The sequence below is a fragment of the Pygoscelis adeliae genome, unplaced genomic scaffold, assembly GCF_000699105.1.
Source record: "Pygoscelis adeliae isolate BGI_AS28 unplaced genomic scaffold, ASM69910v1 Scaffold10, whole genome shotgun sequence".
Classification (NCBI taxonomy): Eukaryota; Metazoa; Chordata; class Aves; order Sphenisciformes; family Spheniscidae; genus Pygoscelis; species Pygoscelis adeliae.
In genome coordinates, this window is record NW_008824053.1 from 1,632,968 (window position 1) to 1,660,394 (window position 27,427).

A 27,427-nucleotide genomic window follows, 5' to 3' on the forward strand; every position below is an offset into this window, starting at 1 on the left:
TATTTGTTTTGGGTTGTTTTGTTTTTTTTTTTTTTTCCACAGTTTGATTCTGTGGTTAAAGCTCTCCTAAAATTTGCAACAAGATTTAAGATGAGAGCGGATATTTACAGATTTCTGGAAGCGAAATACAGTTGGCACTACTTAAATAAATAAACCACAATTCTGCAGCATTACCGTATCTCCCACCCCCAAGTGTCATCGATGCCAAGAGAGGGAAAAGAAAGGAAATTAAAATTGTCAAATTGGATTTAAAAACCTGAAGTTGGGTAACAGCAGCACTGGTATAAAGGCAGTTTATAAAATGTGCAACTTCTAAAAATAGAAATGCGCTTCAAATATTTAGAAGCAGAATCCAGTATGTCTGATGACTTCCTCAAAACTTAGTAGTACTGTAGAAACGTCAGGAAAAACATGAGTGATAGTGTTGCAGAATGTAATGAAAGTGTAGCAATTCATGAAGCTAAAAAAAATATAATGCAATAAACTGTCCAACTCGCCCTTTTTAAGTGACAATTTTATCTCTCTCTGGCTTTAAATAGTTTTGCTGCAGTTTGTCATTATTGTTCTTTTCTGGTGCTTGCTGGTCTTGTTTTCAATGGGAGTTTTGTCCACAGGATTCTGACAGAGGCTTCTTTTCTTCCTAAAGAAAGAAGAATTGCAAACGTTACTAGTTTTGTCTCTGCCTAGTCTTTTTTTCAGGCTTTTCACTTGTGCAATCATTTTTTTATAAATTCTTGCTGTTGAAGCTTTCTAAAGATGTCTGTCACCCCGTTTTTAGGTAGTATAGATGGAAGGGTGATGTTTAATTTCTAAAATGCCTGTAAGATTGATTGCTTCAGTTTTTCTCTTGTCTTCTCCACAGAATTATGTGCTGAAGAGGTTTAACATATAGGAGGGTGTTTTAGTCTGAAAATTTCAATGTCTTTAATGAACATTCATAGGCTATGTTGAAATATTTAAACTTGTGAAAAAAAATCCAGTATTTTATATTGAGCATTTTGGTTCAACTGCATTTTATAGGATATTTTCACACAGCAAACTAAGATCTGCCCTGATACAGTGGCTGTTTCCCTGCACTCTTATCTATAATGTAAGAGGATCGTTCATGGTATCAGTAATTTTTTCTCCTTCAATTCTAAGAATCTCTCTATGAGAATTTTTTCAGTTTTGGTAAGGTGACTTTTTAAAGTATTTTTAAAATGTATGCTTCTCTCAGTAAACATGCTGTCTTTTTTTTTTTTAACAGTATTTCAGTCTATCAAGAAAGAGGATAGTGTACTATACCAGTTTTGACCAGCGGAAACGAGCAAATGCGGCGTTTTTAATAGGTGCATATGCTGTAAGTATCATTTATCACATGGATACTTCTAACCTTCTTAAGAGAAGTCTGCTATGTGTAAAATAGCATCTCAAGGAATGGTCCTTTACGGAGGTAGGCAGATTGTCATTTGATTCTTCTCTAAGCTGTCTTTGAAAATTCTGCTGTATGAGTTTTAGGGAAGCCCTGTCTTTGTCACTTAACTCCATTTACTACACAGGGATTGGCTTTGACAGGTCATGTGCATGTTTCCCATAGGATACCATTTTCTTGAATGGCAAAAATGCAAACCACAAACTTACCTCTAAACCTGGCTGTCTTAAGATCAATTGCTGCTCACGGCAGTAGTGAGATTCATGCTAGAGAGGAGAAAGCTTTTTCTCACAGCCTTTCTTAAAGTTACTAGACTAGAGGCATAGTGATTATTGAATGGATTTCTTTTCTCAGTTAATTTTCGTAGCCTACCCAGAATAATGGAAAAATTGAGGTATTTCAGCCTTCTGATGTTACAGATAATATGCAATACACAGGGCCATCTTAGTTAGCCAAGCCTAACTTATTATGATATCACGTAAGTTTTGATAGTCCCACGCTCACACTTGCACAGCCACTTGTGTGTCTTCATAGCAGCGTAGCTCAGACTCAATTTTACCTTCCTGCTCTACTGGCCAGAATTGGAGCACACTTGTAGAAAACTCAGAGTCTTTGTGATAGCATGTTTTATGCTGATGAAGTATTGAAACTAACAAGCTGCTGGTCCTGAGCTGACATCCACGTGGTCAGCTGAGTTCTGGAAGTCTCTGTTAAGTCAGGCTTTGTACTGTGTGAAAGCTGGTATATTTCTTTCAGGCCTGAGGTCATGCTGAAAGCAAAGCTCAATAAATGCAGATGATAATATGGAAAGAATTTAGGTTGCAGATTCTTGTAATTAAACAAAATGTTTTACTACAAGTGTGGGGATAGTGTGTAAATGCTCTTAAGAAAGAAGATCTAGTTAAAGATGGAAAAAAAAATTGGGGATAAGTTCAAATTTTAAAAATCTTTGGGTTAGATTTTTAACCCTTGGGATTAGACCTGATGGAACAACTCTGCAAAAGGAATAGTAAGAACAAATGAGTTAGAACGTTCTAAGTTTGTTAACGTTTTTGACTGTACAAGGCTATATTTAATAATGCTCGAATTTCCAATTCTGTGTTTTATATTCTGTTTAAGGAGCCTCCAAATTTGATAGTGTATCTTTATAAGCTTTACCGATCCCTTCAGATCCAAAATCTGTTCAACTTGTAGCATCTTCAATAATGATTCCCACACTATAGTTGGTAAAGAAACTTCAGTCATTCCATTCAGACTGCTTTTTGTTTTCTGTTTGCATCATTATATCTCCAATTCTGTATTTAGAAAGATTCACTTCATGTTTTAAAGATGGTCTAATTAAGCCTATAGCTAGAGAACACTCATCTAGCACGTATGAAGATTACAGCATCTGATTGCCTTCACTGGATTGCCCTTGTCTGATCCTGCCTTCATCTTAGAAGCCTCGGAAAGGGTAGGACACTGGCATTTTGAAGGGGATGAGATAATCTTTTTATTCCCCTTGTCCAGTCCTTGTTATATGACCATCTCAACTAAATAGCTGTTCTCTGTGGATAAGGGGTTAAAAGGCCCTTATCGGTATTAGGTAGACCCAAGGAGAAAGCACTACTGTCCATGAAGAGAACTTCTTGCAAAGCCAGGTTGTAGGAACAGAAAGGTAAGGGGGTACGAAAGGTGCAAGACAGAACTCCAAGCAGAGGACTGATCAGCTAAGTAAGACTGTGCCATATTTGTAGTATTTAAGACTTAAACATGGGAACAGTCTGGTATATTTGGTAGTCCTTATTTGAAGGACTTATTGCTCAGCAGCTAAAGCTAGGGATAAGGGCACACACTGGGGGGGAGGGCAGCAGAAATCCCCCTGAAGAAAGTCAAGAGGTGTGCACAAGTGCACATAGTATGTGTACCATGGTGTGACTGTATATGTACTCCATAATAGATATCAGGTGGCACATCACATAAAGAGTTGGTAGCTTATGTGTACAATAAGGTAAATCAGTGTGCCACAACTGCATGCACACTTAACCCTTGCCTAGCCTGTTTTAAGCTGCTTATAGCTCTTAACTGCTAGCATATGCAAGTGATCCACACCTGCGTTTGATACTGTTATTCTCCCGTCAGACTAGTATGTTTTAAGTATCTTCTGATTATTGAAGATATGTACCAAGAATAATTCTTTACTAATACAGTGCTACCAGTACAAAAAAGTATTCGTTCTCCTATTGAAAACACCTTATAGTCACTTTCCAATTCATCTCCATTTAGTAGAACATTGGAAAACAGTTTGCACAAAGGTATCCAATGTTACATAAGTATGTCATCCCAGAATTATTTCTGTAGATGTGTATTCCTAAACTTGAAAGTGTTATGGGAGTTCATTCACCGTCTTCTACAATGATTGATACTAATGCCAATAAATTAATAAAATTAATTTTTATTTATTCTAAAAAGTTATTTATGATCTACCTAATAATCTGACTTTTGTTTTTCAATTGCAGAAGCTTAGCTTTTATAATCCAGGCGTATTCATTTCACACTCAAGAAATAATCTTTGCATTTTTTGAGTGTTTTACCTGTAAATGCTATGTTCAGTCAGATGCAGTAGATGTACACTCTTGGGTTACGTGATAGGGCAGTTCCTGACCTGAAGGAATCTAATCATATTCTTCAGTATTCTTCAGTAAAAGAACTGTGTGTAATTGGCAATTTGATCTATTACAATTTGAATATCCAAATTGTGACAGAAATATATGTACTCTTTGATTTAAGGTCATCTAGATTTTATATCTTTTCTTTGATTATACAAGCTTTTTGTGACCAGAAAGTCTTATAGCTATGAACTCTACCAATGTGTGAAAGTTAATTGAGAAGGCTTGTTTTATTTGTCCTGGTGTTAAAATATTAAGTGTAAAATGAAACGTGGAAAACAGTGGCTCAGGTTCTAGGAATGGGTTTCTAGTGGTGATTATGCAACTTAGATTGTTCCATTAAACAGCTTCTTAGACATGTTGAACTGAAATACCCTATAGCTATTAAAATATTTTAATAAGAGAGTCATAAGTTTAAGCGAAAGCTAAGTCTTAAAACTTTATTGGCAATAGGTTGCCTGTTTGTAAATTGCATCTCAGGAAGATGCATTTGCTAAATTTCAATTTTTACAATAGACTTTCGATACATTTGGGCTAATCATGTCCAGTTGCTAAATTATTGTCCTTGCTCTTAAGAATTCTGCAAAGATTACTTCTGTCCTAAAATTCAGATTAAGAAGAAAAAGAATATTTAAAGTGCTACAAGAACAGAAGAACATGCAGACTTCTCTGATCTTACAGAGAAGTTCAGGGTTCCCCCTAAATGACCAAGACTACAACATAGGCTGTTCAGTGATGGCAGAAACAGGGTGCTACTAGGTTTTACAAAGTCTTACCAGGTGCCACAGAGAATATTTTGAAGCTAGGATTGCTTTGCTTTTCCCGTCATCTGTTTGGAGACTTATTTTAGTTGTTAGGGGCTTTTATGTAGTCTTCCACAATAGTTATTTTTAAATACTTTTTTTTTTAAATTAGTTTTAAAATAGTATCACAAGTACTTTCATGCATACCAAAACTAAAGTAGCCTGGTTTGACTCAATTTGTCCCTAGTAGTTTCTGTCTGGGGGGGAGAGGGGAGAGGGAGTAGGTTTAATTATACTGAATTATTCTGAAGTGATTACATGAACTCCCTGCTTGTCATCAAAGAATTCATTCTTGGAGAAATCGTAAAGGAGAGTGCATTTTCTCTTGTCTGATAACATATGGATGAATTGGGAGCTGGGTGCCTCGTTCCATATTCTTAAAGTAATTGTTATGTTTCTTTTCTGGTTGGAAACCAATGAACCCCTACCTGGTTGTATACACTCTGCTGTCTAGTAAGGTTTGAATTCCCTGGGGGAGAAGAGCAGGAGGAATACTAGTCTGTTTGTACCAGTGACTGCTCGTGGACTTGTAGAGAAATGGGGCAGAGGGAAGAGAGAACATGTATGTATGACACTTGCTCCTCCTGGTAAACCTAGAACTTTAATTCTGCCCTTGCATCAGTCAGGTAGTAGTTATCTCTTGCAATTCTTCAAAGATCAAAACTTGATTAGTGGACCAAAATCTGACTTTTGAGCAGTCCTGGTGAAACATAATGCTTTCATACTGTGACAAACTCTGAAAAGAGATCCAGTGAGCTCTTTTTCCTTTTCCTTGTAGATAGCAGATGGGCTGGTCATATTTCTTTCTCACAATTACTTTAAGTGTGTATTTTGGTAGTAATACCTTTCATTAGACTTCTGTAATGCCAATAAGGGGGAAAAGCTGTTGAGTTCTTAAGTTTGTAATTTCATCGCAGCAGATGACTGGGTAATAGCAAATTACTACAGCATGTTCAGTCATTTGCTTGCAGGAGTGTTTTTTCCCTAATTTAAAAATTTAAATTAGACTTCTCAGCTCTACTTGAAGCTTTAAGGGTTTGTTCTCTTGTAATCTAAGCATATCGCACTACTGCTCAAATCTGTAATCCCTCTCCTGGAGGGTCAGCAAGTACAAAGGCTTTTCAGTTACTGCAGCGTGTACGGCCTTGTTGCTGTTTCAAGCAACACCTTTCTTGAGATGGCTTTAGATTGGTTTCACAGAATTCTCGTGATAACTTAGTAGCTCTAGAGTGGATCTGTTCCATATACTTCTAATTCGAAAATGGCAGGTGTGGGTGGGAACAAGATGAATCCAATTTGTATTTGAAATATTGTGGATAAGTGTTAAGGTGGACTTGCAAAATACTAATTCCCTTTTTGTTCTGAAAAACTTTTTAGGACATATGGTATGAATTTTCTTGGCGGTGGGTATGTGGCCAGTATTGCTACATGTCACGTGCCTGCATAGTGTCCCAACTGTGGAGAGCTTTATCTTTCAACCACATAATTATTCAGGAAGTTGAGAACATAAGAATGGAAATGTCAGAGGAAAAAAATATTTGAAAACTTTCAATATTTGCTGAATCTGTATTTTACAGGTAGCAGTGCCACATGATATGAGATAGAGAAGTAACAGTGGGGAAGGGGAGAACCTTGTCCCTTGTAAAGCAACTCTTGTAAGAGAACAGTTACTATCTGGAAAGTGGCTTTTTTTTTTTAAAAGGCTTTTATTCACGTTATTTCTTAGATAAAGGTTCAATTTATACAAACTATTCACTACAGGTTCTTTGTGTTGTTTCTTTTTTACTTGTGTATGCTGCAGAATGAAAGCACTCTGAAGATTCATCAGATTAAAAAATGAAGCTAAGTTTCAGTTGCTGAGTTTTCATTGATAAAGATGAGTCAGAAAACGGTCTCCTGGGTTTTTCTTAATGGATATCACTACTTTTTAAGTACTGAAGACATGTACTGTAGTGTTTCCTTCTCCATTTCATTATCCTTCCTCCTTCAGTTATTGCATTATTCTTGACATCTGTGATACTTCGTTTTTTTCAGGAGCTCTGTTCAGTGTTTCTTTCCCTCTCTTCCTTCCTTTTGTGTTCCTAATATCTTTCTCCTGTTTCCATCCTGGTGTCTTTATTATGAGCTTTGTGGACAGACAACTAGTAGTGTTTCGTTCAAAATGTCATGTATACATATCTTTGAGCAGAGACAGCTTGGAAGTACCATAACTTCTGTGAAATAAAAACTGCAGCATTGGGAAAACATTCATATAGTACAAATTTGCCCCTACTTCAGATTTCTGACTCCCTGCTGCGTAAGATGGAAACTCATCTTTCCCTGAAGTCCTCTGAACTACCCTCTAAGGATCTTTTCGCTACAAGTAGGAATTTAGGCTTTAAATGTAAGCTAATTGACGTGATTATTGACATTAATTGACATGAATAAAATCAGTATTTTTCTCTGTAATACACCCCCCCCCCCCCCAAAATCTATTGCACAGGATGCATTGTTCTTAAATGCAAAACCTTTGTGGTGAGGGGGGACTATAAAGGAAGAAAAAAGGAAACTTCTTTCACAGACTCAAAGAATCTCTTACAAAGACTGTGAAAAGAGAATAGCATTGCTATGCTGCAGGGGTTGAAAGCATGAAGTTGGTGCCCTTAGTTAGCAATCATTGCTGTAGGCAGACCATTACAGCTTAAAAATAAAAAGAAATGGGCTCCTCCACTTTTTGAATTAAGTAAATACATATATCCATTAAATAAATCTCTGAATCTGTTTCAATATTAGTAATTACTGGTTTGACCCCAAAAACAAAGAATCCAATAATTGAATTAGAAACAATTGTTCTGATAACACAGAATAAATGGAATGGTTTTCATACAGAAATTGTGGCCTGTTTTGATGGTGGAAGGTTTCGGGAAACCATTGCTTTCAGAGGTTAAGGAGGGGAGAATATGGAAGTTTGGCAAATACAGGCACATTAATTTTGAGAAACATGTGGTTTGGGCACTTGCTAAATGAAACAGCAACATTGACGCTGCTGCAGTATTGAGATTTAACGTCTGAAGATAAGTGGGGTTTTTCCTCTTTTTGGGTGCTGATTATACTGATCCATGCTATCAGTGTGACTGTGATGAGTGGAGCAGCAACACTGGAGTCGACCCTGAACTACAGCTACGTGTCAGGGAATTGAAGGCAAATCAGCTCGTGTAGAGGGTTTTGGTCCAAAATTAGACTAGTTGTTCACAGCAATGAAATAGGTGGCAGTTGAAAAACAGAGATGATTCTGGACCCTCTTTGCTTTGCATCATGGCAAACAGTTTTTCAGACTGTTTTACCTGAGTCAATATTGTTTTTGTGTTATCTTGTCTTTTCTGTCTGCCTTGTCCATGCTTGAGGAAGGAATGCAAGAAAATCTACCTACCATGTTGACATCTTACAGCGTACTAAAAATCCCATTAACTTGAGATATGACTTTAGACATAAAGCAAATTGCAAATATTCTGGGAGTGGTCACCACTTACCTATATTCTAATGTGTTCAGGGTCAAAAGTTGAATAAAGCTTTTAGATCAGGAATTAGCCTATGTCTTGGTTAAGAAAATAATTATTAGAATACTTTACATTCAGCAGTTAAATGTGCATAGAGCTAAAAAGTAGCCATGTAGGTGCTGCTTGTAAGGTGAGTTGGGAGGAAATGGCTAGGAAAATTGTGTGGCTTTGTTTACAAAACATATTTGTGCATGTGAAATATGCCACTCCAAACTGGATGAAATCTTTTTTTTGTAAATAATGCACTTGCTTAATATGTATTCCAAATTAAATTTATTTTAGGACCAGTTTTACTATACAAATAGGAATCGAAATGCAACAAGATGTGGTTGTATTGTAATTTTGTACTTGAGTAAACTGAGCTGATAGTGTTCAGTGATAGCAGAATGAGCCTTGGCTTAGGGTGTTACATTAACTATATGTTGGTCTCATAGTAACAGGTTCAGCTTGTTGAATTGGATACTTTTGTTAATTAGTAGTTTGATATTGACAGTTAGGAATCAAAAAATATTGTGTTGGAAAATCTTCCATTGAGCTGTGGCGGTGAAGTGTTTCCTTTGTCAGCTGCTGTGATAATGTTTTGACTCGTCTGGAATTGGACAGAGAATTCCTAGCATAGATGCCTATCGTTCATCTTAGTGCAATGTTGAGTCTGTCGTAAAGTCTCTCAGTTGCAGCAATATGTGTTGGGTATTTTTTAATTTTTTTTTTAAAGGGGGGGAATGATACAAAACAGAAATCCCAGTTTCTGTTGACTTCTGTTGATTTCTGAATCTCTTACTTTGTGTAGGTATGTCTTTTCTGTCCTATAAATGTCATAGGAGTTGGTCATAAAGGAGTACAGTATACATCCTTAAGAGTTTTGTGGGCTGGGGGAAGTGTACATGTGGTTAATGACTTTTCAGGCTCAGGGCTTATTTTTTTTCCTCTCCCCCCACCCTCTTTAGGTAATATACTTGAAGAAAACACCAGAAGAAGCTTACAGAACACTTTTGTCTGGATCTAATCCACCGTATCTTCCATTTAGGTATGTGAACATGAGAAATGGGCCTAACTTTTGTGTTTTAGAATTTGCTAAATACAAATTTTTCAGATTACCTTCCCAGAAAAGGGTTTCGTGTCTGATACAGACGTTGTATCAAAATGACTGATCTCAAAAAAAAAAAAAAAAAGGTATTTTTTTTACTTCTGGTGGAATTACTTGCTCTGTGTTGGAATAATAAAGCCATTTCGATTGATTTAAGTTTTAAGTAACACTCCCAGTCTTGCAAACTGTCAGGTTTAGAAAATAGTTCTCAGCATGTTTGTGATTTAGCAATTAAAACTTTTATTTATGATGTATCGTGTTTTACTATTTGGAAGTCATTCAAATTTTTTACATTACCTAGTACCTAACCAGCTAGACTTACATGAATGAAGGGGGTTTTATGCTGTTACATTTTTTCTATTTTACAGAACAAGTACTGATGTTCCAGTTATTAAATTGCTTTGCCTTTCTGTTTTCGATGAATCATAGATAATTTCTCTCAATCTGTCTTTATTCTCTGTACTAAGGTCATATTGAGACTTGAATCTGAGGAGTTTTAGCTATCATGCCTATCTAATAAAGAGACTTTCAGATTTTTTTTTCATGGTGTGGACCATGAAATGCCTTTGTACTTTATGAATGAAAATACCTCACACTATTCTCATGCAAACACTGGCAATAAAAGGTAACTGCAAGAAGGTCAATGTCCTCTTCTTTTAGGGGAGTCAGTGTTTTACAAGTAGTGTTCACTGTCAGCCAATGCATTTGTAAATGTAGACCTACCTTGTCTATATCAAATTCATCTGATTCTACAGCCACTCAGCAAAGGAAGATCAGATTATCTCTCTTCTCATAGCTTGTACAGGAGCCAGATACAGTATAACTATTGGGATGGTAGATTTGTATGCGAAGACTAGTTTGACTTTGAAATCTTAAACCATTGAACACATTTTTTAAAAAAGTGTCAAATCAGTGATAGCTTTTATTGGCAGAGAGTTTATACTTTCACCTGGTCATCAATAGCTCTCCAAAGCTCAAGAAGTTTACTGAGCTGTTGATACCCGTATTTTTTTCAGCTAATTATAAAAGATACTTGGTACAATGCACTAAAAAACCAGTTATTTTAAACATGTCAGTGTTTTTTTAACATCTCCAAATTCTATATAAAATACAGGAGTAATGATCTCAGTTAAACAAATAATAATGTATAGTTTTCTCCACCCTTTAGATTCTTTGGTTCCTGATCTTCTCCCAGTTTGAAATAATCACATTGGTCCTTTCCATTTACAGAAGGTTCAGCTATCGGAATATTGCTCCAAGAAGTTCTTTCAAGGAAACTCTATTATTCTGAGCACAAAAACTGTGTCAGTACGTTCTTCTGTCTACTTACCATTTTGGGGAAGCAACAAGTGAAATATTTCCCTGCAATATTTCCCTTCCTTCTGGGGATTACTATGTAGCATTTTAGTGGAGTCTGAAAGAAACCTGATTCTCCCTTTCATATCAAATTCTCAGTGGTTCAACTTTGGCAGGAGTATTTCTTTCATATAAGAGCTTTTAATACTAAAGTGACTTAAATTTTTCAGAATCTTAAGCTTAGTTTATTCAAAACTTGCTGAAAAAGCAAAACTCTCTTAGTAGTGGAGGTTGTATGTCACCTAAGAATAGCTGTATCTTGTTCACCAATTAAAAAAAAAATTACTGTTTGGAATTACGGTAGATTGCTATGTCTTTAGGTTCCTTTCTTCCCTGCCAAAGTAAAGATTAAGGTGTATGAAAAAGAGGTTCTGACAAAGTGAAGAACCTTAGTTGTCAGATCCCAAAATTAACACAGAAAACTTGGGAGCAATATTGTGTTTGTGGAACAGACTCATATGACCCTATTTGTTCAAACCAAAGGCTACAGACCTTTGCCTTGCAACCAATTCCTTATAATAATGATGATGATGATAGTAATAGTAATAAAAATGCTATTTCTGCTTGACTGATAGGGAGTAGTGAAAGTAATTAGCTCTGTGATTTCTTGTGAGGCTGATAAGAACCACAGTAACAAACTTAATGACACAAAACAAAGCAAATCCTCCTGAGTTTGAATTCATAAAATTCTATTCCAAAATAGAATAGTTAGCTACTCTGGGATCAGCAAAGGAGGGGTCAAAAAAAATACAAGAAACAGCAAGATTTTCTGAAGATAGCTTTATATTATATACAAAGAGCATTTCATGTTTCCCAGGGGAGAGAAAACTAACTGAAAACATTGAAGAAGGCAATGTCCAACAAAGGGACGACTCAGTTTTTGCAGTCTGGGTTGTTAAAATGATTACAAAGTATAATTGCTTCATTCTGTTTGTCAGCTTCAGGAGAAGAGGGCAATAAATGTATAGAGTAGGCAGTCTTCTGAAATGTAACTCCTCTGCAGTCTTTGTCTGTCTGTTTCAAGCCCTGGGTTGCTGGGAGATAAATGATTGGCTAAAACTAAAGCTTTTTTGGGAGGTTGTGGGGTTTTGTGGTGGGTTTTCTGTGGTGTGGTTGGGTTTTGGGATGTTTTTGGGTTTTGGGGTTCTTTTAATGCAAAGCTTTGGCTATTTTAGAGGAAGGGAGGGAGGCAACCTCTTGAGCAGAGTCTTACTGTCTCCACAAGGAATATAGTGTTATAAGCTTTTGCTAGAAGAATTAAACATCCTGATTTCTTGCGCGTTCTTTCTTATATGGCGTGGGGCTGGAAAGCACTGAAGTTTCTTTTGGAGCTGCTTTGGACTATGTCAGGTCTTGGCACTGGATTAGAGCCTAAGCAGATTCTGTTACCTGCGGTATAGTTTGCCCTGCTGGGAAAGACGGCTGTGTAATCTAGCTGTGCAGGAGGTGAGACGAAGAGGAGTGAGGAAATAAACTGAAGGATTCTGACAAGATAGGAGGCTGGGTAAGAAATGGGGAGTCTGATAGTTAGGGGGGTGATATTTTGGAGTTGAATTCCTAGGAAGAGGCTGGAATAGATACATAGGGAGCTTAAGAATTACTGGGGCTGAGAGAAGGGCAAGTAGATCTGATGAGGGCCTGCAGTGGGACAATCTAGATTAGCTGGGAATGGGGAAGAAATAATTTATTCCTCCTTTCCTGGTTTATATAGGCCTTTGAGATTATTTTCTGCCCCTGTCTAAGACATTTGAAACATCTCTTGTGCAAAATATAGCATGATACAGAGGCCCAAGCAAATGAACCTGTGCTGGAAGCAGTAGCACTGCCTTAGGTCAGTGCTTATCTGCTTGGCGTCGAGCTATACTGTGAAGAAACAAGTTGGTGCTATGAGAAGGTTTGCACTCCTTCCACATCTTTAGTGTCTTGGAAAGGACTAAAATGACTCTTATGTACAATGAAAACTGTAACCCAAATGTCTTACCTCTTCCCTCCTATTCTAAGGTCTAGGAAGGAAATAATTTGAGGTATTAATCATTGGTATTCAGTACTTATTGACTTGAATTTATTCTTGGAGCCTGGAACTTAGATATTATATAACTTCTGTAGTGTAAGTCATCTCCATTGGAATAGTTTCAAGTGCAAGAGTTTATCAGTGAGCGATGATCAGTTAAGTGTTACAGCTAGACTATTTAACAAGTTTGTTAATTTGATATCTGAAGTGTCTTCTATTTGGAAAAAAAAATAAGACAACTTTCAATATGTAGATTCTTTAGGGAGTGCTGAGGTATGTTTACATGAAATGATCACTAGGAAACTGATCTACTTTCCTCTAGCTCAGTGACCTCAAAAAGCCTTAATCGGCTTAGATCTTCAGCTGGTATTTCATTAAAAGACAGCTTCAGCAAATATTGTTCAGGGGTGGAAGGAAATCAGAATACCCCTCTTACAAGATACATGGAAACTTTTTGGTTTTGTTTTTATAATAGAAAAACTAAAGACAAAGCAGGAGGATAAGGCACTACTGTCTTTGAGACGCTTGCATCTTATTTTTAGGTGATTCACTGTCACTTGGTGACGCTCTAATCTCTTGAAGATTTTGTACTGTATCTTCTCACTTCCATTTAAGAAAACGGTGCTAACGCCATTTTAAATCATCATAAATACCGGTTTCCTATTGTGAAACTAAATTTTAGATTTTTACCTCAAACTACTCTGTATTGACTTTATATTAAAGAGAAAAAAACAAATATATTTTAGTATTATTGTGTTCAGTCTCTAGATATGACGTGAATTTGAGAGCTAGATTTTAGTTCGTAGCTTTTGGGTTTTGTTTCTTTATTAGTAAGTGCTGGGGAAACAAACTATTTTGTTACTGACAGTGTTTAGAGGTTTGGTGAAAGGGAAGGCATTATGCAGTATTGAGGTCAGCTACAATAACTGTGAAATCGGATGTGGGATTTGCAGCTCTGTAATGCTGGCTCAGGTTCATACTACATCTGTATCTCATAGAAATATTCACGTTTTTCTCATTTTGAAAGCAAATAGGCTACTATCATGTAATAGTTGGTAAAACAGTGTTTGAAAATAAAGGTGGTTATGCATTTGGCCATAAAAGACTGGAAGAATACTGTAATGAAATGTGATCAGCAACAGAAATCAGAGCACCCACACTGTAAAACTGTGCAGGAGATGTCTGTATGTGCCCTGTTCTCTTATTCTGATATGAAATGAGGTCTTCCTTTCTCTTCTATGCTTTTTTAAGCACAAACTTCTGAGTTGAACAAAAAGGTATAACATTTGAAATCCAAATAGCTGGTTTCCACCAGTAAAAACACCCTAAATGTTTTTGTATACGCATAAGTCGTCCCAGTAAGTTAAAAATGACTACTGTCTGAAACGTAAGCACATGCATTAGTTTTCTGTTGGATAGGATGCTGATTGTGTACAGTGGGCAAAGGAGAAGAATAAGTTTAAGTAGAAAGAATGTCTGGAATAAATTTTAATTTCATCTAAAATTATGTTTCTGCAAGGTTAGTAAAGGTATTTTTTTCTTTACAGTGCTCTTCCTCCTAACTGTTAGTGCTTGCATTCCGTTTTACTGTGGTACAAAGTGTGGCCCATTCAGAATCTATTGCATCTTATGCAAGCTAAAATTAGTAGTATTAATTATGGCTCTAAAACTTTGAAATATATCTGTCGTTGGTAGAAAGAAAATGCATGCTGGTGGATCTAGTGATATACACTTGTCTTCTCAAGTCAATGTGGTATGAGAATAGCTGTATTTCTAACAGGATTTTTGTAAAGGTTAGTACTAGTTCTGACAGAATCCAATATTTTTATCCATGGTCTGGAAATTTATACATCAGTAGGAAGGAAGAAGGGTTGACACAAAGAATGGTGAAATTGAACTAGTTGTTCTGCATTAGTTTTTAATTATTTAGTTTTATCCGGTAAATGCATTAATTCAGGAGGACTCAAAAAATAAGATCAAATTTGTTTTTTAAATATTTACAAAGCTTCTTAATGATTTGACATGACTTCTGACTGATTTCTCTGGGCTAGAAAAAGAACTTGATAACTCAGCCTCAGCCTGGAGGAAGTCTTCTAGGTGACTGTGGGGGAGATTTTTTTTTTGTTTTGCTTTTAACAAAGAAAGAATCAAAATAATTAGTGACTTGAAATACCTTAGACAACGCCCTGTAAACAGAAAGATATTTTACGTGAGTAACTTATTTAAAACATTCAGGAAATTAGGTCACGATAATCTTAATCTTTGCCTTTTGAGTATTTCAAGGCCTTTCTAGACATGTAGTTGGCAGTAAGATTGGTGTTAAGCATCCGTCCTCTCTAATACTTCTGCAAAATGCTCTTTGGCTAAACTCTAAAGGAATGTTAACACTGCTCTGGAATAATATGAAATCATCAATTTGATAGGAAGATTGAATATAAAAAAATGCCACTTCATAAGTACACTGTGACTTGGTTTCATAAATAAACTAGGTTTTTTATTGTTTTAATATTTAAAACAGCTCTGTATAGTGCATTTTGTTGCTTGCTGTGTGTTCTGAAACTGGTAACTTGGGTTTCATCTGCTAATACTGAGTCCACAAGCACTTCCCTTACCTGTACTTCAGATCTGTCTCTACTACATCAATGGATCCAGCATGCAGAGTCCTCATGGATTATACATAAAACTTCTGCCAGATGAATTTCTTTGTTCTTACACCTAAAATTTAGTACCTGTAGATAGCTTAGCTTAAAATTCTGGAGCATAAAACAGTAAAGTTTCAGAAAGGGGTTTGCATCTGGAATTGATTCTAATCAGGCAGTTGTACTTTTGGAAATTAGAAAAGAAAAAATATATCTGTTCCTGGATTTACCCTGAAAAGGATTGGGAGTGCTACAATAAGTATGGCTGTGGCTTTAAGGAAAATGAAGTGCATAGATTTTGGTCCATTTTCTTGTTTTCCAAATTACGATAGAAGGAACTTTTATTATTTGCTTGTGTTTTCTTACCAGAAGATACTTGAGGGACAGAGGGGGAGAGAGAGAGACGTTATGGCAAGGTCTGATATAATACGCTCAGTATTTGCCATGGCTCATCAAACATCATGCTTTCCCTTGAAGCATTAGGTAATATTAAGCCACTGCTTCCAGGTGTTATTTCGCTACCGTGCTGTATTGTCATTCATATCTAGTGTTTGTTTATGGTTTCATTACATTATCACATTCTGCCACAAATGATAGATGGGGATGTGAGTTTTTCAGATGTTAACTCAGTGTGTTGCATTTCTTTTTAAAAAACCATTAGAATGCTGCTATTCTTTTAGTTTCTGGGAATTTGGGATTAGGTTTAAACAGCTTTTTATTTGTTCATTCCAAAACTTTGCCTATTTGGAATTTCCTGGCTTTCAGTCTTTCTATTATTTCACTCTGTGTGGTTGGCAAGTGTCAGCAGAGCTGTTTTCTCCAGTCAGAGTACACCTACTGTTATGGTTAGGTGCGCAACAACAGAAATGAGACGTTTGAGGCACGGATGATGTAGGCAATAGATGTTAGCTGCCAGCATCCATGTGCACTCCACTGGTAATAGCTGTCTGTGGGAACTGTAGCTAAGAATACTGTACACCTGGAATTGTGATAGGCTTATCTTGTACATCTAGGTCAAGTTCAATGTCCTCTCCTCTCCCTTCTCTCTCTCGCTCTCATAGCGCTTCTTGTTAATGAATTAGAGATTATGTGGCTTTTTTCCCCAGTATTGTTTTTATGTACTGCAGTATCAGATGCCTTATCAGTTGAAGAAGTAGCTATATACATATAGATAAAATAAAAATTATATTATTGTTGTAGCAAAATAACATGTAATATAGAACGTCTGCTACAATCATATCTTCCATTCATATTTCTCTAAATACTTAATTTTGTGGTTTGCATTGTTTTAGGTTTTGCTGTTTCTGTCAGCCTCTTCAGAAAACTGTTACAGCTTTTAAAGGTTTTCTGCTATATATGTGCTCCCATTAGGGCCTTAAGATTTTTTGCTCAGAAGACCTTTTTGTTTGCTAAAATGCCTTTGTGCTAAAATGATTTGTTATCCAAATTTCCCCTGTGAAAAACGTATTGTCTGTGAAGTTTATATTTTACAGCTTTGGTATGTTCTGTGTATCTAATGTAATGAAAACACTTTATGGCTTTTCATTTTGAAAAACTTCTTTGTTGGATTTGGATATTGAAGGTTTATTCACACTTTAAAGTTCCAATTCTAAAACATTATGGCTAAGTATTTTTTAATAATCTAATAACTTGAAAGCCTTTCTAGAGTAGCCTGCCTGTAATGTCACACTACCAAAATTGTAGCTATTAATTTTCTTAAATACGTTTTCTATGAACACTGCTTGCTCAAAACTGCTATACTTATTCTGCTATTAAAGAATGGGTGAGAATATTCTACTCTTAAAGTACTTGGGATTGAAGGAGCATATCAATATAACAAATTTCATACTGCTTCCAGCAAGTAGACTATCAAAAAAGGAAAGTTGTCAATGAAAGAATGAAATTTTGAATCAATTATAGATTAAAGATGTATCTGGCTGAAACCTAAAATTTTGCTATTCTGATAAATTGCAGCTCTTAGCATTCTGGATAAGATACCTTAGAGCAAAACTATAAAAGATTTCTTTAATGAGTGATTAGGAAATAATCTGACCAGGCAGAATTTTGTTAAAATGCAAACTGGTCTGAAGCGGACTTTGAAAAGTACTTTTCTTTTTTCCCCCAATACATTTGTTGCTGTTATTTTTTGGTGGTGTTATTTATTTTAATGTTGGTGTCTCTTACTACTTGAATATGTTTTGTTTTGGGGTATCCTGTCATCTTTTAAAGAGAAATTGTTATTTTCATAGTGGCAGAACTGAGGTCAAGTAATTTTAAATTTAATTATATCTGGATAATTTTTAATCACATCTGTAAACAGGCATCGAAATGAGAGCCTGTAAATGAAATCCAAACTAGTAGTCTATGTGCCTTTCCTTGTTAGACAGTGTAACTTGATTAAGACTTGAATAATTGTTAAAGCAAGTTTTGCTTTGTTTGCTACTATCCTTACACAATTGAGAGAGGATGAAAAGCTTCCTGTTCCAGGACAGCATAAATAATTTGGTAAAGGGCATGTAGTTAGATGATGTAAAATATGCACTTAAAGTAATTTGCAGTATCTAACTGCATTTACACTGAGCTATGTCTTTGGTAGGGAAATGCTTTACCATGAACAAGCTTCTAAAAAGATGTCTTCTTCGAACTTTAATTCAGATTTCTCAGAGGGCATTGAATAACTTGAATACACTCTGTTGTGTGCTGCCTTTCTCCAAGTTCTTAAAATAACTGTGTATATTAAATTCATTTTTATTACATCTATAGGGACGCTTCATTTGGGAACTGCACGTACAATCTTACGATCTTGGACTGTTTACAGGGAATAAATAAGGTAATAACACTTTTCCTTAGCAAAACAGATTTAAACTGGCTTTTAAAATGTGAAGGAAAATACTGTTAAAACACATTAGAAAATCTGGTTTCAAAGCAAAATGTGTGTGAATGAGTAGTATGCTGTCATGAAGCCGAAGTTACTGCGGACCGTGTTTGAGTAGTGACAATGGAAGCAGGTTACGCTTTTACCTGGCTGGCCTGGCCTTTGGCAGCTTTCTGAACTGCACCTTATGAATCGGAATGTGCAAACGCACCAGGCCTGGCTGGGGGCAGTTCTTAGTGCAAGGCAGTGCGCTAGATCTGCTGACAGATCATTTATAACCATTGGTAAAAGGGAATAACGTAGGCTGATAAAGTCAAGTGAGACGGACACCTAGGCATACTGTGATTTAGTCTGAGCAGTTTTTGCATGTACTTGGCCCCAACTTTCCCCCAAAACACTTGGTTCAGTGTTTGACACTAATCTTTTCAGAATTGTTTAAAAAGAATGAAAAATAATGTATCTTCCTCCTGTTTTGATGCGTCACTTTCGATAGTCCTGGTCCTGGGGAATATTAAGCTCCAATATTGCTTTTTAAAAATGTTACGTCACATCTTAATTGACAACCTTGTGTTTTAGTATATACTTCATACTATAAGCAAAGATTAAATTTTGTTCATCATTTTCCAGTGATCTTGATGAAGCGAGCAGGCTATATGAACAGTTCTGTACGGACACTTTATAGAATATTTGTAATTCTTAAAAGTATGGCAAAACAAGTGTTTCTTAAAAATTGAAAAAAGAGAGATCAAGCTTAATATTTTTAGTTCTGTGGAGGTGGGAAAGGAGCTGTCAGTTAACAGCAAGACTCTAATTTGTGTGGCATTCTACGGATCCTGAAGCTCTGTGAAGCAGTCAGTGCAGTCGCTGTAATTTATCTGCAACAAACACGTCAAAAGGACTTTGAGAATCGGTTTTTCCTCCTTTGTTCCCATGAAATTTATTTTTGAATTTTTGTCCAGTTCGCCTACAGAGGTAAAAAACACTTTGAGCAGAAACCGTATGCCTTAATCTAAAGTAAAATCTTAGTCTACCTGGGTAAACTTGGTGTTTGCTTGCACATATATCATATAGATGTAATTCAGGGGGCCTCCAAATTGTGGAGTGCAGCCAGCCAACCATGCTTAAATGAAATACATTTTTCAAAATCAGCTGTTCAGACAAACCTCTCAGTATCTTAGGTTTCATGACAGGTCCAATCATTGAGCCTACGTTGTCTATAACAAAGCTATTTTTGTTTTGTCTTTAAAAGGTGCTCTCTATGTAGCAAATAATGGCAGACTGATGATTGTTTTTTTACATCACAGATCTATGGTGTGTTTTTTATCACACCTTAGTCCCAGAATGTTGTGTAATATCTGTACTTCTCAAAATGCAGTAGAGTCAGCATAAATATATGCTGCAGAACTGCCTTCCACCTATTCCTTGGAAGAAATTTAGGTTATGAATTCCCTATTCATAGAATTGTTTTTAATATGGTATTATACACAAATCTCTAGTACAAAATCGGCATAGTTAATAGTACAGTAAACAAATACAAAACTTGACTTCTTTCAATCCTGTAATAAATACTGTCTAACGTAGTCTAGTGAACTTCATTCTATCAGTGGAATGTGTATTAAAAACAAATCGTAAAATACAGGTTATACACAGTACTGTATTCTGGATATGCCATTTTGCCTGGGTATTATGGTGATAAAATCAGAATATCATATTAAGTATAGAAAATCAATAAACTCTTAATGGTCTGTATTTTGTTATGTCCTACTGCATGAAAATGTATTCAGCATAGAAATCATTGAGTGTATGACGAAAAGGGAATTGCTTTTTAATTTGTCATCTGCCTTACAGAAAAAAACGTACATAGTGGGGTGGGGAGAATCAATTTTACGATTTAAGTGATATGCAACAACCTTATGTCCCATCGTGATGTCTTTGAAGGGGAAATAATGAGCCTGACATGCTTTAGTGATACTGTTGGAGTTTTTGTTGTCTGTGTTGTTAATCTGTGCAAAATGTAATGTTGTCTTAACATAGAGGCTTCAATAAGCCAAAAGCACAAACATTTAGTGATTTAGTTTTGATTCTCAAAAACAGTATTATAAAATGAGATTATATATCATATTTCAGAATAAACTGACCCCTTGTTGCCTTTTAGGCCTTGCAGCATGGATTTTTTGACTTTAAGACATTTGATGTGGATGAATATGAACACTATGAGGTTTGTACATTTAATAATGAGTTGAATGTGGTTGGTTTACCTAAAATAAGTTAGAATATACAGTATCCCACAACTTAAAACATACTGGAAGCACATTTTAATTCAAGTAAAACCCAGTGTTCATATGTAAGGTATGTACATCCAAACCTGTACGCTGTATGTGGAAAACATGCAGGATGAAAAACCTTGCCATTTCAGTGCATCATGAAAGTCTGCTGTTTTCTCGTAGCCTTTCTGGCTACGATCCAAGGTCTGTCAGCTGACCCACAGAATCTCTGTTTTCTTTCAACACTTGTTGAGCTGCTTCTTAAGATCCTATTAGTCTCAAATATATGATAAATTTTTTATAGTCACATAGATTAAGCGCATTTTGAGCTTTTTCAGTAAGAATGCATTATGTGGGGATTCCAGTAATGAAAATACATCCAAAATATTTCCCTAATGAAGTCCCAGAGAGCTAACAGATGTCATTCATTGTTCTTCCAGCCTTCTTACAACTTAAGAATAGATACTCTGGATGACTTTAGATGTTTCTAGGACTTCGCTCTGTAACATACACACCTTTATCTGCTAGTAGTAGACAGTTACCTCCAGCTATATTGCTGCAGAGAACCTTTGAAAGATGCCCATGCTGCACCTGTGAACTGGGGTGCATACAGAGGAAATTGCAGGCACAGGTGGTGTATAGACATCTGGTCCAGAATAGCTGCATGATCTTTGTCTACCGTTTCCCCACGCTCAAAGGAAGGGAAAGGGTCTTTGCTGAAGTCCATGACAACCATGTAGTTGTATAGGACCTTGTCTTTGGAACTCCCTGAAGTTCCTGCAGTTGCATTGGTTAAGGAGAAAGATTTATGAACTAGAGGTGTACTAAACATTTGAATATATATTAAACTCTCTTTTTAGAGTTGTGTTCCTTTGTTGTAGCCAATATTCTTCCCCCCAGCCCCTCTATTACGATTTTCAGAAAACTTGGAAATAATGAGAATAAATTTGCTTAATCTGAAAATGTCCATTTTAAAATGTATTCTCTTAAGCTGAATATTTCTAATATCAAACAAGTTTTAGGGATAATTGCTTTTCTTAAATGTCTGCAGCATTTGATAAATAACTATTTTGTTTTACAAACAAGAAGATACGGGTGACTCAGTACATATCTGAAATACATACAGCTATAGGAAATGCTTCATAAATGTTCAGGAAAGAGGGTGAAGTCAGGAGAGGAGTAAATAGTGGAAAAACTTAATTTACAACACAAATCTATACAGTAGATGTTGGCTGCAATAGGCACACTATAACATATAGCTATGCACAAAACTTACAAAAGCATTTGTAGAAGGATTTCTGTACTGTAATGTTCCGTAATGATTAGATTGAAAAATTGGTATAGCCTTTGCTGAATTACCGAAATTAAATGAACTGTAACTAAAATTTGAAGTATGAAATTGCTACTTTTTTGCTTACTTTATGTACAAAAGGAAAATGTTTGTTCTAAAAACAAATGATGGTTGGGAATTCTTAGGAATCTGTGTATATAGTAGGCGTTAATCTGCCTGAAAAAAAGTATTAAAATAATTGATTAAAGCTATTCCATTATCTTGTTTAATGCTTAACATTATTTTAGTTTGTGAAAAGTATGTATGTGTAAATGATGTTTAAAGTATGCTGTCCGCTGTCTGAGTTTAAGAAGCAAGATCTTGGAATCATCTTTAATTTTTTGTCCATTTTTTAGTATGTCCTCTATTACTTTACGCATCGTGGTCAGCTTTGCGTGTTTAGATGTGTCTTGTGCTATATTTCTAAAACTTCAAATGTTCCAAGTTTTTGATATGTTACGTCTTCAAATGTGTAGTTACGTGGAGAGAAGTTGCATAAGACTTAAAGGGAGCAGGCTAAAGGAAATTCTATTTCACGTTTATAGTTATTTCATCTTACGACATTATCAAGGCAGCTAATTCCCCTTTTGTTGGACTAGATGTAAAATACTCAAGTTCTCTTTTTCTTTTAATAATAATGTTGTTTGCATGTAGTGTTGAGTATACACACACATATATATCTGTAGTTCAGATTGGTTAAAATTTAAATTATTCACAATAACCTATGTAACTATAAACAACTATTTAATTCACAAATGAAAGTGGTAATACAAATATAAAAATACTTTTAACTTATTGAACAGGACTTCTTCCTTAAAGGGGGTAGAGGTGCTACAGTGTTGCGGTTGCAGTCTGTGATAGAAATCTGGGGGGGCGAGGGGTCCTGGCTCAGCAGTAAGATCGGTTCCCTGGTCCTTATGCAACCTTGTTAACTTCAGGAGTTTTCGCTGTGTGAGGACATTTGGAGCAAGCCTAATGGGCTTAGCTAAGCAAACGGTGAATTGATTAAGTAACGTCCATTATCAGAGTCTTTCGCTCATTAGGATGTTTTGGTTTGCTGAGAGCTAAAAACCCAAGCTTAATAATGCAAGTTGAACTGAGTGCAATGTCCTTAAAATTCATGCTGAGAATAACTGCATTGCCAAATGAGGAATGACCACTCTTCAATTAAAAAAAAAAAGGCCGTTTTGAACTTCAGTTACGTATTTCCAAAGAAGCTTCCAGTTTTGGCACTGACAGAATTTGCAGAGCCTTTCTGAAGTTTTCATTTAAAAATCAGCAAGAAATGCAAAAGTCGCAGTTTGAAAGTTTTTTTTAATTTAGTCTTTTTATTTGATTTATACTTTGCTTCTGTGATTACTGGCTCATCAGAGCTTATGCCAATATGTAAATTTCAGTTTCTACAGGGAAAAGATAATTGTTTTTGAAGGCTAATTGGTTTTTAATTTGTTTTCTGTGAATTGGGTTTTTTAGCCAGTGCCTTACAGGGAAGCATTTTTCCATATTCTTTGATTAAAACATACAAGAATGTTGGTGTTTGTTATTGTTGTTATAAGTAGGTGTCTTAAAACGCTGAACCCTCTAAGGGAGAAATATCTTAGGTATAGGATCTTTCTGCTTTTATTGGAAAACTTCAGCAAAATATTTTTGCTTTTCATTTCATTAAGAGGTCTCTGAGAAGCAGCTTACGGTTAGTTAGTTTGTGCCATATAGCTAGCTAATTACATTTGAAGTGTTTTGTTTTAATGCGGCAAGAACATAGTAAAAAGCAAAATAAAATCTTGAGTAATTTTTTTAACCTTGCATGTACAGATATAAAATATTTTTCTCTTTCTCTTTTGAAATCTTTATAGCGAGTGGAAAATGGTGACTTCAACTGGATTGTTCCAGGAAAATTTTTGGCATTTAGTGGACCACATCCAAAAAGCAAACTTGAAAATGGTATGGTGTATATTTTAATGCTATTCTATGATCTTATTTTTTCCAACATGTTAAACAGTAACAGCAAATGAGCCAAAGATAACAGAGGTTTATAGATTAATTTTCATCTTCAAAAATAATCATACAGCCAACATTTTATATACGATCATAGAACTTAATTCCAAAGGTTTTGGAATTCTTCTTTGCTAGAAGAATTCTAATTCTTCTAACAGTCAGTGACTTTCATTCAGTGGCAAAGTACCTGAGAAATTCAGGGCCCTTACATTTCTCCTGGAACCTGACGCCTGATACGATAAGTATGCAGAAGTAAAGATCAGTTGCAGAAAGCAAAGGAGACTGTATTAAGAGTTTTGTAACAAAGGCCAGGAAAGACTTTAAGAAGCAGCTTGCCTTTACTGCTGAAGATTCTTGGGGTAATGGGAAGAACCTATGTGATCCTAATGGAATAAAAAAGAGAAACGTGACCGACAGAGGGAAAGTAGAGATTCGATCCAGCTAAAAGGAAAATCAGTCATTTAAAAACTACAATCAGATTTTTGCTGAATTTCACCTTATTCTTTGTGCCTTGTCACTTTGTTTATGTGAGCATGTTTTCTGAATATCTACCTTTTTTTTTTTTAACACTCTCTTCTTCACTTCTGCTCTCTTATGTTTCCTTTATGACTGGAATGCTGCTAATTGCATAGTGTCCACTGAAGATTTAAACAAAACCCAGGGAGAAAATACTTAGGTTGGGTTGGGTTTCTTCCCCAGTCACTGTTACAGTCCCTTCTTGCAGAATTTTTTCAAAAATTACTTAAATTGTTCCATGGGATTTGGAAAACCTGTGTTTTATTTTTAACATGTATATAACTGAAAATTACTAAATTAACACTAATGCTTAAAATCCAGTTATGAGGCTACAAATAAACCCAGGTGAGTGTAAGTACACATTACAAAGCTACATTTTTCTCATTATGTTGTGACTCTAACTGCATTTACAAACGCATGTATGACTTGTAGAAATGACCCTGTTTTGTGAAGAAGCTTTTGGATTTTATTTGAATGGGAATAAAAATTCTGGAGATAAACCAGTGATTTTAGTCAATGACAGCCCTTCTGATTTTTGTGGTAGCTATGTTGTTCCTGTGTTTTGTTTATAAGACTTAATTGTGAATGGACAAGAATAATCTACATTTTACATATGTACATCCTATAGACGTGTGCATGTGCACACAGTCCCTCACACCCTCGTCGACAGAGAACATCTGTTTGGTGAAAGTGTCCTAAACAATTGTGGTGTGCTTGGTCTTTGACCTCCCTCCCTGCCCCCCCATCATCATTTAGAGGATCCTTTTGTGTCTCAACTGAACCAAGGCACTAAAGGTTTTTTACTTCACAGTGGAGCAAGAGTATTTCTGGTACTACAGTTTATCCTTTGACTGTTCCTCTTGTCCATAGCATAGATCACCAATCTATTTTCCTCATAAACACAGTGTTTCCTCTTAAAGCATGTTCTTATTCTTTGATCTGCAGCTTGACTATAGATAAGCAGCTGTTCTGAAATGCTGAAATCATATATGTGCCTAGCTTTATGTATAAAACCCTACTTGTAGAGAGGAATGGGCTAAACAGGAGACAGTACGGTGTTTCACATATACTGTGCTTTAATTTTTTTTTTCCTGATCCTTTTTTTAATTATAGGGGTCTTCATGAGCATTTTGTGGACAATTTTTTTATATCACTTAACATGTTTATTCTGAATAAAATATTAAAGCATTTTCAGTATTAGCATGTTTATCATTCAAAAAAGGTTTTGGGGGCAATTTTGATTAGTAGGACTTTGAACTTCATCTATGACATTAAATGTTTGTTGCTTTATTTTTTTATAGGTTATCCTCTTCATGCACCTGAAGCCTACTTTCCTTATTTCAAGAAACATAATGTCACATCAGTCATAAGACTAAACAAAAAAATTTATGAGGCAAAACGCTTTACCGATGCTGGTTTTGAGCATTATGACCTGTTCTTCATAGATGGAAGCACACCAAGCGACAGTATAGTTCAGAGGTTCCTGAACATCTGTGAAAATGCTGACGGTGCTATTGCTGTACATTGTAAAGGTATGTGCACTTACTTATGTCTCAGACTGAAGTTCAAAATAAATATAAATCCATCGAGTTTATTCCAGAAATAAAACATTTAAAAAATAACACCTTCTGGTTGTGAAAGTAATATTGCTTTATGATACTTGACTAAATATGAGACAAATATTTGTTATTCTCATGTGCATATTAAGTTCTTTCATCCTACGCTACTACTTACAGTAACTGACAATCTGTTGTTCATTGTTCTTTTTTTTCTTAATATCACTTGAAGGCTGAGTTTTAGTTGATGGAGATTTCTTTTGCATTATGCTTTCACAGCATTAAGATAATTGGCTAGGAAATGCAAAAGACTGAAAGGTTTTCTTTGTGCTTTTGGACTGTTAAACATTTTTCTGTGGAGCATGACTTCCATGTTTCAAGTTAATGCAAGTTATTGTGATGCCAGCATTTCAAACCAGCCTATTTCAGCAAATCAGCCAGAAAATACACAAAACATGCTTAGTCAAGAACGATTAACAAAGGCTTTGAAGGGTTCGGCTTGATTTATGTTTAGAGTTGTGTAAGGACATTGTGGAGACGAATGTCTTGCTGATCTGAAACAAGAATAGTGCTATTCATTCATAATTTTTCCATGAACAATAAACATGCATATCAAAGATAAATAAGTTTATTTGCTAACAAGTTGTTACTGTGGCTAGAACCCAGAAATTCTGGCATTAATAAGCTGCACATCTGCTAATTGAATAAATGAGAGTATAAATTATTGATTAGCAGGAGTAGATTGTTATTCTCCAGGCTTAGTTGCTGAAGGAATACAATGTACTTTTCTAGTGACTTAGATATGCACTTGCTAAACTGAAGTATTTTTGGTCTGTCATCTGACCATTTAATAAGCAAACCAACAATCTCATTCTTTCTAGGTTTTTTACACCCTTCTAAATAAGCCTATACAAAGTTAAAACAACAGTTAAGTCAGAGTTAATGTATTGTCTGTAGTTTTCTTGTGCTCTTAATTGCAGAAGTATTCCAAGCACAGCTTCCACACTAGAAATTGCTTGTCCCAGAAGTTACAGAATGGTTTAATGAAAAGGGTTGCTATAGAAAGTTTGTACATTAGCAGGAACTTAGGGAAAAGAACTGAAGTCTTAGTGATATGTGCAGTTGGTAGATGCTACCTGCAATTTTTAAAGACCATTTCCTTATTCAGATGTTTAGTATAGTACGGCTCTTGGTTATCTATTTGCATGTTGCATTCCTTTTGCATTTAAAAAAAACCCAAACAAAACAAAACCAAAACAAAAACCCAAGCCCATCTCTCTTTCTCTCTAACAATACTTCCCCTTTTTAAATGATTCTTCAGAGCTAGTCTTCCAGTATACAGTCAAGGAATCTCACTATTTGTGAACTTTTTACCTTCATCCTTTTGCCTGAATCATCTT

General features: G+C 35.6%; 1 protein-coding gene across 1 annotated transcript in view; it reads left to right on the forward strand.

Annotated features, from left to right (window-relative positions):
* LOC103925093 (exostosin-like 2) overlaps positions 1 to 27,427 on the forward strand; it is a 77,811-nt gene that overhangs the window by 30,397 nt on the left and 19,987 nt on the right. Inside the window, exons 5-10 of the mRNA XM_009333739.1 lie at positions 1,247 to 1,339; positions 9,346 to 9,425; positions 18,255 to 18,321; positions 20,522 to 20,584; positions 23,814 to 23,901; positions 25,773 to 26,003. Coding sequence (XP_009332014.1) covers positions 1,247 to 1,339; positions 9,346 to 9,425; positions 18,255 to 18,321; positions 20,522 to 20,584; positions 23,814 to 23,901; positions 25,773 to 26,003 — 622 coding nt within the window. The remainder of the gene's footprint in view (positions 1 to 1,246; positions 1,340 to 9,345; positions 9,426 to 18,254; positions 18,322 to 20,521; positions 20,585 to 23,813; positions 23,902 to 25,772; positions 26,004 to 27,427) is intronic.